This window comes from Coregonus clupeaformis, chromosome 16 (assembly GCF_020615455.1).
Source record: "Coregonus clupeaformis isolate EN_2021a chromosome 16, ASM2061545v1, whole genome shotgun sequence".
Classification (NCBI taxonomy): Eukaryota; Metazoa; Chordata; class Actinopteri; order Salmoniformes; family Salmonidae; genus Coregonus; species Coregonus clupeaformis.
In genome coordinates this window covers 4,008,496-4,018,194 of record NC_059207.1, presented here as the reverse complement: position 1 = coordinate 4,018,194, position 9,699 = coordinate 4,008,496, and the positions used below count along the sequence as shown (strand labels likewise).

General features: G+C 44.2%; 1 protein-coding gene across 1 annotated transcript; it reads right to left on the bottom strand.

Moving 5' to 3' along the window:
- Nucleotides 1–5,074: 5,074 nt before the first annotated feature.
- On the bottom strand, nt 5,075–6,688 carry LOC121572991 (transmembrane protein 256). The gene is made up of 4 exons (XM_041885032.2): nt 6,532–6,688; nt 6,127–6,164; nt 5,796–5,876; nt 5,075–5,587 (listed from the first exon to the last, which is right to left on the bottom strand). Exons 1-4 carry the CDS (start codon nt 6,611–6,613, stop codon nt 5,444–5,446), a joined length of 345 nt encoding a protein of 114 aa, XP_041740966.1. The 5' UTR covers nt 6,614–6,688; the 3' UTR covers nt 5,075–5,443.
- Between the last annotated feature and the right edge of the window lie 3,011 nt (nt 6,689–9,699).

Below are 9,699 nucleotides of genomic sequence, written 5' to 3'. Positions count from 1 at the left end.
CTACTGTATCTGCTGCTTCTCTCTTCCTTCTCTCCCACCCACAAAAACAGAGAGCAGTCCAGTTAAAGCTGCAGCACTAGCCCCTTAACCAGCAGGCTAATTGCATTGCAACCTACTTTACAGTCTGCACCAGGACTTACAAACATAGGATAATACAAGCGAAGCAAGGACACACAGAAAGAATGGCAGACAACCTCAATGCTGAGGGGTTGTAAGCTCACAGAGTGAATCATCATTAACCAGTGATTCCTTTGGCCTGCAAAAACAAAGATGGGTGATAGAGAAAGAGATGAGAGAACAAGAGTGAAGAATAGCCCCTGAGAGAGAAAGAGAGGGACAGTCTGAGAGAGCGGAAGAGAGAGAGATACTTTTAATACAGCTTGGTGGAGCAGAATGTTGTGATCAGGTTTATGGATTCTAAACGAGGGGATGCTGCGCTGCTTTCACTAATGATTGACTGTCTGGGAGGAGAGTCCCAGCATGTGTGTGTGTGGGGGGAAGGGGGTGAGGGGGGGGTGAGTCCCAACACTGCACACCAGAAATGTCAGAACCCAAGGGGGTGGGTTGGGAGTCTAATAACTGAATACATCATGAATCTGCAGATTTCTCTCTTCTGTCAGCATATTTCAGCATATTTCACTTCAATTTCACTTCAATTTGCAGAGGGATGGTGCCTCAAGCCTCACTCCCACACCAAAACACTTCCTCACTCCTCTCCTTATATAGTCTCAGGAGCCCAAATTCAGCAACTCATGTATCCGCCATGTTTCCATTCCAGAGATGGACACACACACACAAAGCCTAGAGTCAGGAAACCGGAAGGAATTAGCGCTTTCACATTTCAATTTGAACACAGATACAGTGCATTCGGAAAGTATTCAGACCTCTAGACTTTTTCCACATTTTGTTATGTTACAGCCTTATTCTAAAATTGATTAAATTGTATTTTTTACTCCTCAATCTACACATAATACCCCATAATGACAAAGCAAAAACAGATTTTCAATTTTTTTGCCAAATTTAGGGTTAGGGTTAGTTGAAGCACCTTTGGCAGCGATTACAGCCTCGAGTCTTCTTGGGGATTACGCTACAAGCTTGGCACCTGTATTTGGGGAGTTTCTTCCATTCTTCTTTGCAGATCCTCTCAAGCTCTGTCAGTTTGGATGGGGAGCGTCGCTGTAAAGCTATTTTCAGGTCTCTCCAGAGAAGTTCGATCAGGTTCAAGTCCGGGCTCTGGCTGGGCCACTCAAGGACATTAAGAGACTTGCCCCAAAGCCACTCCTGTATTGTCTTGGCTGTGTGTTTAGGGTCATTGTCCTGTTGGAAGGTGAACCTTCGCCCCAGTCTGAGATCCTGAGTGCTCTGGAGCAGGTTTTTATCAAGGATCTCTCTGTACTTTGCTCTGTTAATCTTTCCCTCGATCCTGACTAGTCTCCCAGTCCCTGCCGCTGAAAAACATCCCTACAGCATGATATTGCCACCACCATGCTTCACCGTAGGGATGGTGCCAGGTTTCCTCCAGACGTGACGCTTGGCATTCAGGCCAAAGAGTTCAATCTTGGTTTCATCAGACCAGAGAATCTTGTTTCTCATGGTCTGAGAGTCCTTTAGCAAACTCCAAGTGGGCTGTCATGTGCCTTTTACTGAGGAGTGGCTTATGTCTGGCCACTCTACCATAAAGGCCAGATTGGTGGAGTGCTGCAGAGATGGTTGTCCTTCTGGAAGGATCTCCCATCTCCACAGAGGAACTCTGGAGCTCTCTCAGAGTGACAATCGGGTTCTTGGTCACCTCCCTGACCAAGGCCCTTCTCCCCTGATTGCTCAGTTTGGCTGGGCGGCCAGCTTTAGGAATAGTCTTGGTGGTTTCAAACTTCTTCCATTTAAGAATGATGGAGGCCACTGTGTTCTTGGGGACAATTCAACGCTGCACATTTTTTTGGTACCCTTCCCCAGATCTGTGCCTCGACACAATCCTATCTCGGAGCTCTACGGACAATTCCTTTGACCTCATGGCTTGGTTTTTGCGCTGACATGCACTGTCAACTGTGGGACCTTATATAGATGGGTGTGTGCCTTTCCAAATAATGTACAATCAATTTAATCAAGGTGTAGAGACATCTCAAGGATGATCAATGGAAACAGGATGCACCTGAGCTCAATTTTGCGTCTCATAGCAAAGGGTCTGAATACTTATGTAAATAAGCAATTTCTGTTTTTATTTTTAATAAATGTGCAAAAATTCTAAAAACCTGTTTTTGCTTCGTCATTATGGGGTATTGTGTGTAGATTGATGAGGAACATGTTTTATTTAATCAATTTTAGAATAAGGCTGTAACGTAACAACATTTGGAAAAAGGAAGGGGTCTGAATACTTTCCGAATACACTGTAGGTTGGAACGAACGTAGCCCCAGCTAAAGTGAGAGAGAACAAAGAGAGAGAGAGAGAGAGAGAGAGAGAGAGAGCGAGAGAGAGAGAGAGAGAGAGAGACTTTGATGTACTTTTATTGATGTCAAAGCAAGCTATGACACATTGACAATGCAAAGCTATGACACATTGACGATACTGTGTATGTATTAACGTACTACATGCTTTTGAGGTTAAAGATGTTGGGACTTGTCGGTACACCAAGTTTATTTTGTGGGAAGTGCATGTAACCCCCAGGTTACTTTTAGCTCTTTCTTGCACAGACTAATGTAGTTCCATTGTTGCATCCCCGACCACCGTGAGGACGGCGTTTGATTTGCTTCTGGTTCAACTGGCATTGGAAGACCTCTGCCTTTTCTGTCGGTCAGTGCTATCTGGGATCCTTGGGATGTTCCTACCCTAAACCTTAACCCCTACCCTTACCCTAACCCTAACCTTAACCTTAACCTAACCCTAACCTTAACCCTTAACTTAATCATTTTACATTTCAACTTCAATGGGGTAGGGATGTCCAAAGGATCCTAGGATAGCAAAGACCTTTTTCTCTCCTCCCGCTCGGAGGCTCGACCGTTGGAGATGCTGTGAGAGCCTGAGCTCTGGGTCAGGGGTTTTCAAACTTTTCTTTCCCAAGGACCCGTCTAGGAAAACCGGCGACCCAGGGACCCCCATATGTTAGCAAAAAATCTAAGTCACGTCTTGTCTTATCAGGTGAATGATAATGGCAAGTAGAAAGAAGTAATCAACATTCTAAAATGAATTTGGTAGACATTGTTTTGACCTCCCCGTAGTTCATTGGAAGAGGAAGTGTAAACTCTAACATAGTCTATTAGCTAGCTAGAAGGTAGCTAAAGGCATCTTGGTAGTGTAGAGAAAATGTTGCTGTTGTAAAGCACATTTTCTACAATTCTACAAATTTTTCCAGCAATTCTACACAGTTTGGCATTGAGCGGAGAGACAATCTTGCAGTTTTAAAGCAAATTTCCTGCAATGTTATGCATTTTGCCATGACTATTGCTGTGATCCTCTGCTCAAACATTCTCCCAAAATCAATTGGCATGTGTTCTGAATGCCCGGTTTGGGGAATTATATATTAGTGATGGGTAGTTCGGCTTTTTTTACTGACTCTGATCTTTTCAACTCGTTCAGTAAAATGAACAAATCTTTAGACTAATTTTGTTCATTTGATTCAGTAATGCCCAGAGAACGCAGGACCCCTTACCAGCGAACAATTAACTGAATTCTCTGCGTGCCTGGCAGACATCTCAGCTTGGATGTCGGCCCATCACCTCAAGTTCAACCTCGACAAAACGGAGCTGCTCTTCCTTCCGGGGAAGGCCTGCCCGCTCCAAGACCTTGCCATCACGGTTGACAACTCCACAGTGCCTCCTTCCCAAAGTGCAAAGAACCTTGGCGTGACCTTGGACAACACCCTGTCGTTCTCTGCAAACATCAAAGCAGTGACTCGCTCCTGCAGGTTCATGCTCTACAACATCCGTAGAGTATGACCCTACCATACACAGGAAGCAGCACAGGTCCTAATCCAGGCACTTGTCATCTCCCATCTGGATTACTGCAACTCAAAGTTTGCTGGGCTCCCGCAATTTATCCAAAACGCCGCAGCACGCCTGGTGTTCAACCTCCCCAAGTTCTCCCATGTCACCCGGCTCCTCCGCACATTCCACTGGCTTCCAGTCGAAGCTCGCATCCACTACAAGACCATGGTACTTGCCTACAGAGCAGCAAGAGGAACTGCCCCTCCCTACCTTCAGTCGATGCTCAAACCCTACACCCCAGCACGAGTACTTCGTTCTGCCACCTCTTGTCTATTGGCCCTCCCACCCCTATGGGAGGGCAGCTCTTGCTCAGCCCAGTCAAAGCTCTTCTCTATCCTGGCACCCCAATGGTGGAACCAGCTTCCCCCAGAAGCTAAGATAGCAGAGTCCCTGCCCATCTTTCAAAAACATCTGAAACCCTACTTCTTCAAAGAGTCCCTTAAATAATCCCACAGCCCCCCCCCCCGCACCCCACCCCCAAAAAACGAACACTCGCTCTCGACTTTTCCCCCCTACTAGCACTGACTTTGCCGATAGCTACTTCATTGAGGAAAAATTTACTTATGTAAATGTAATTACAGTAGTTTCTTTTTAATACATTAGCAAAAAAAATCTAAAAACCTGTTTTTGCTGTTTCACAGTGGTGTATGTATGACCTGACGAAGATCAAACTCGGATCGAAACGTTGTCTTTATTGTGCTTCTGATTAAATCACCATGGGAGCATACCAGAGTTGTGTACATTCCCTTTTTCTTTGATACGTTCTTCTGCCCTGACCTGATAAATTGGATGTGCATATTTTTTTTATTTATTTTTGTCATTTGCAACGCTCTTATCCAGAGCGACTTCAGGAGCAATTAGTAAGTGCCTTGCTCAAGGCATCGAAATTTTTCACCTAGTCGCTCGTTCCGCGACCTTTCGGTTACTGGCACAACGCTCTTACCCACTAAGCACCTGCCGCCCACTGCTTGGTTTATTTAGAATCTAACAGGCAACAGTGGCAACCACCCACTCATGCCAATAAAGCATTAATTGGAGAGAGAGAGAGATGTTTCAGAAGGCTTCTCCAGAAGAAAGGGATGAAAAGGTGGTCATCAACTTTTTTAACAGGTTTATTTGTGATAAAGGATAAATATACACTATTATTTTGGATCCATTCAAACTCAAAACGCGCACACACACAAACACGCACACACAAATGTAAGTCACAGGGTACGTCGCAGCCTGTGATGACGGAAGAATAAAAAGTGATCCCTCACAACCTTATCTTCTCTTAACACCGATGACAGAAAAAGAGGAGGGTTTAGATAAGTGACATTTTATCAACGCCCCTTCCCTCCATCCACCTCTCATGACATTTCCACTTCTCTGGCCTCTGAACTTAACAGTCAGTTTGTGTCCCATAGCAAGGTCATCCTGCTCCAGTAGGGGTCAAAGGTTCAAGGGTCAGAGGTTAAAGGTCAGTTCAGATAGCTATAGCCAGCCAGCCAGCGATCAGGAACATGCCCCCATAAGGAGCCAGTTTCCTCAGCACAGGGTCCTCCGTCAGGGCCTGGTGGTACAAGGACCCACAGAATGCCCCCGTGCCCAATACCAGGAGGGCGCCCGCCTGCAGAGAGAAGACAGGGAAAGTGAATGTGTGCTTCTCTGCTTATTGTCAAGACCAATATGTACAGTTTGCAAATGCAAACAAAACAGAGTGTACATGCAGGCGGGGGATTAGAATAAACCATAGAGATATATTTTCTATTACAACACTATAGTGTTTTATTTAATTATGTTATTATAATGATGGGAGGGAAGCATACAGTACATACCACAGCAGGTTTCCTACAGCGAGAAGCACCCAGCAGAGCTATGCTGTGGTAGAAGTGGTACTTGTTGGCCGTCTCATAAAGCTGGGGACGATAGAGAGTAATATATTACATTAAAGACCAGCACTGTCTGAGAGATAAATTGACAAGGAGGAAGGAGGTGGTATAACATTCCCAGATATTAATTAAATGAATCAAAACAGTGTATTAGTATATTTGTAGTGGACGCAATTTATAACATAAATTACGAACTTATCAACAAATTGAATATCAGCCCACTCTCCAAATTTGGGCCTATACTATATTCATACCATATGAAAACAGTAACACTTACCACTCTCGAGTAATCATCTGGATCTTTGTTTTTGAAACCTGAATAAAACAAATAGGAGATATTGTAAAGGGTCAGGGCAACCGAACAGTAAGGGTCACATCATAATCTAAACAAATACAGTGTACTGTAGCCTGTGTGTGTCACTTTATCATAAAGTGTTTAGCCTACATATCCTACAGAGCACATTTTTTATTAGGCTAGGTTTCATTTACAGTAGTAAACTGCAGCCGGAAAGCACAGATATATTGTTATTATGCATGCTGTCTGGACAGGACTATCCCATCCCCATGGCCAAATGAGTGACATGAAGCAGCGACAGCGTTTACAAAACAGTAGGCTGCTTTTAACGGTAACTACACAATCATGCAATCTGCAGCGCACAATGAAACAGATGTGGATTCTTACCATGCGCTCCGTATGCCCCGGCAGCGACAGCGAGCGCCCCCGATACTCCTGCTAACCTCTGCACAACCAAAGACGCGGCCATTGCTGTGTATCACACGCCAACGAATGACCGTGAAAGATAAAGAAACTGCGTGTGGTAAGGGCTCGTATGTGAGAGCACATCCGCCGGCAGAGTTGTTTCCTGAACCAAAATGGCGCCCACAGTGTTACAGTTTCAGTGTCTGGGATAGATTTCATAACTCTGAAGTGCAACAAAATATTATAGGTTTTCCCTTTCATCTGAGTAGTGCAACGGTTGATTATTGAAATAATATGTTCACGTGGAATTGTACCACATACACAACTGATTTGCAATGAAAACAGTATTGTTCTGTAATTTTCAGTGTTATAAAGATATGATATTTATGACGCACACTGAACAACAGTAGTGATGTGTAGTTCTCGAACGATTCGTTATTTTTTAACGACTCTTTTTACTGACTCGAGTCGAGAATCATGATTAGTTTTTCTGAGTGACTCATGCATTTTACTCATTCAATTGTCTACAGCAGGGTTGATTCAAGCTCCTCCAGCTCAGCAGCTTGAGAGACATGCTCTGACCAACTGTCTGTCATAGTGTCGTAGTAAATATTAAAATGTTATAGCTTGGTCTGACTAAAATCTTGTGCATGACCCATTTTAATGTTAGGAGCTTGTTTTCAATCAATGCTGTTCCTATGCAAGAACAATGGACAGAGCCAATATCTTCTCAAGGACAACACCCACGCCACAGGCCACAATCTGGTTGCTCCCCACGAGTCTTTCCTTTGAGAACATACACACATTCACACACACATCTCCATGCATACGCACACTCATCCTCATGCCTCACGAGTTACGCACACACACAAACTGCACTTCTTTCTACTGGTCGGGTGCCTAGGGCAGAGGACTCTGCCGTGCACAAAATGGGGCTTCTACTCTGGACAGAGCAGACCCGCCTCCTACGCCTCCGGAACCAATCAAGGGACTAGAAGAAGGACCCCTTCCTTTGTGTTGCATTGTATAAAGTAATGCTGAAAACTCTGTTTTTGATCCCTTTTCAACTGTCTCCATAAGAGGCAACTGAATGGGTCCATGCATGTAGCTTGAGCAGTACCAGCTATCTCTGTTGTTTAATAAACTGCCTTTTGCTTAAGCATATTCCTCTCTGTCTAGCGTCGTTGGTTTGTACTTCCTCTCCTTATGGTTCCACCAACAATAGCCAATGCTCGCAAGAAAATAGACCATAGATAAGAAAAATACATGTTTAGAACTGATAATTGATTACATGCTGCAAGAATGAATTCAATGTATTGATTGATGACACAGCTTCGAACCAAAACATACACAGCCTCTTCTCAACAAACTCGAACTTGAGAATGAATTGTTTGGGGGGCTGCAGTTCACAGAATGATATTGTGCTTATTTGCTGCAACAAGCTCTCACAGTCTCAAGTCAGAATTAGACGTTCATCCATGTTTCTCAAACATCAGATTTAAATGTTGTTCCAAACATCACATTTTGAAGTGTTTAAGGTTAAGTTTAGGCATTAACCAGTGTTGTGTTCAAGACTACCTAAGGCGAGACCGATTCAAGACCAAGGCCGGAGCAAATAGAGTCTGTCAAGACCAAGACTGGAGGGGTCAAGACCGAAACCACCATAATAAGAGTTCAAAATGTCCAGTATTTCTGTGTTCATATTTCAGAACAACATATGGATACTTTAGACATTCAGAATAGTGAAAAAATGCATGCTGAGGGAAAATAGTGCCACTCTACAAGTTATTACTAACCCAAACACAGTGCGGAACAATTGGCCTTCTACACCTTCAGAGAAGGGTTAAGGATTTATAAAATAAATAAGGAGTCTGAATACTTTCCGAAGGCACTGTATCTCCCTGGCATATTACATCATTTATGCAGCAGTATACCAGACATTTTTGGACTCACCTTGTTGTGCTGTGCTCACTTGAACAGGAAGGTTGCACGGCTGTCCTTCGTGTGCAAATTTTGTCATCAAGCTTTGCCATCAAAGTCTGGCATTCTCTGGATTTATGGTGCTTTCAAGACAACTGGGTACTCTGAAAAAAACAAGGTCGAATCATGACATCATGATCTTCAGGTCGGAGCTCTAGAAAAAGGCCTGAGTTCCTGACTTGGAAATCCGAGTTGGATGACCGTTCAAAACGTATTTTCCCAGAGCTCTTTTTTTTCCCGAGTTCCCAGTTGTCTTGAACTCACTGAAGTCTGAGATTTCCCAGTTCCGAGTTTCCAGTTGTTTTGAATGCGGCAGAAGTCATGCTGGATTGACAGCATGGCCAATGTTGAATGTTTATCCTTTTAAGCTTGGAAAAGAGACCCTTAAACCCAGACTTGGACCACACACCCACTCCACTGAATAGTGCTTGCTTTTCAAAGCTTGCAGTTAGCCACTGATTCCTTCCAAACCACTCATTGTTGAATTAGCAATTTCCAACTTGTTGTGTAATGTTTATGTCCGATGAGCACCGATACGTTTTATCTATTAATTCTCTTCATATGACAAGGATTGAAAATGGATTTGCCAGTAGATTGTCGACTTGATTCATGATGATGACTGCTAGCTTGCTAGCTAAGATTTTGAAGGTATGATGTTGACATGATCAGTCCAATCAAAGCTACAGTAGATATAACGTGATTTAGCGTCATTTTATCTGTGGCCAATGACCTTGATTTTTCTTGGATGGGCACTTCTAATGTAACTCTATGGCAGCACCCAAGGGGCTTGAATTTTCGAGCTCTCCCCGTAGATTTTTCAATTACGTAGTGTCCCCATGAGTGACAGAACACTGAGCCAATCATGGTGCAACTAGAGAACATTACCAACCCCTACACTCCGTATTTTCCGCTGGCTGCCCCACCACCACAGAAAGCACTGAGCTAGGCTGAAACATTTTGGAGCTGCCTTACTCAAGAAAGCAAAAAAGATGGGGCCTCCCGAATGGCACAGTGGTCTAAGGCACTGCATCACAGTGCTAGCTGTGCCACTAGAGATCCTGGTTTGAGTCCAGGCTCTGTCGCAGCTGGCCGCGACCGGGAGACCCATGGGGCGGCGCACAATGAGCCGGGTGCAGTGCACGCTGACACGGTCGCTAGGTGTACAGTGTT

Bases quoted from the DNA above. Each gene is read 5' to 3' on its own strand.
- LOC121572991 (XM_041885032.2), bottom strand. From the start codon at position 6,613: ATGGCCGCGTCTTTGGTTGTGCAGAGGTTAGCAGGAGTATCGGGGGCG. The intron at 5,877-6,126 runs GTAAGTGTTACT...TATCGTCCCCAG, and splicing joins CAGATGATTACTCGAGAGTG to CTTTATGAGACGGCCAACAA. The intron at 5,588-5,795 runs GTATGTACTGTA...TTCTCTCTGCAG, and splicing joins GCTGTAGGAAACCTGCTGTG to GCGGGCGCCCTCCTGGTATT.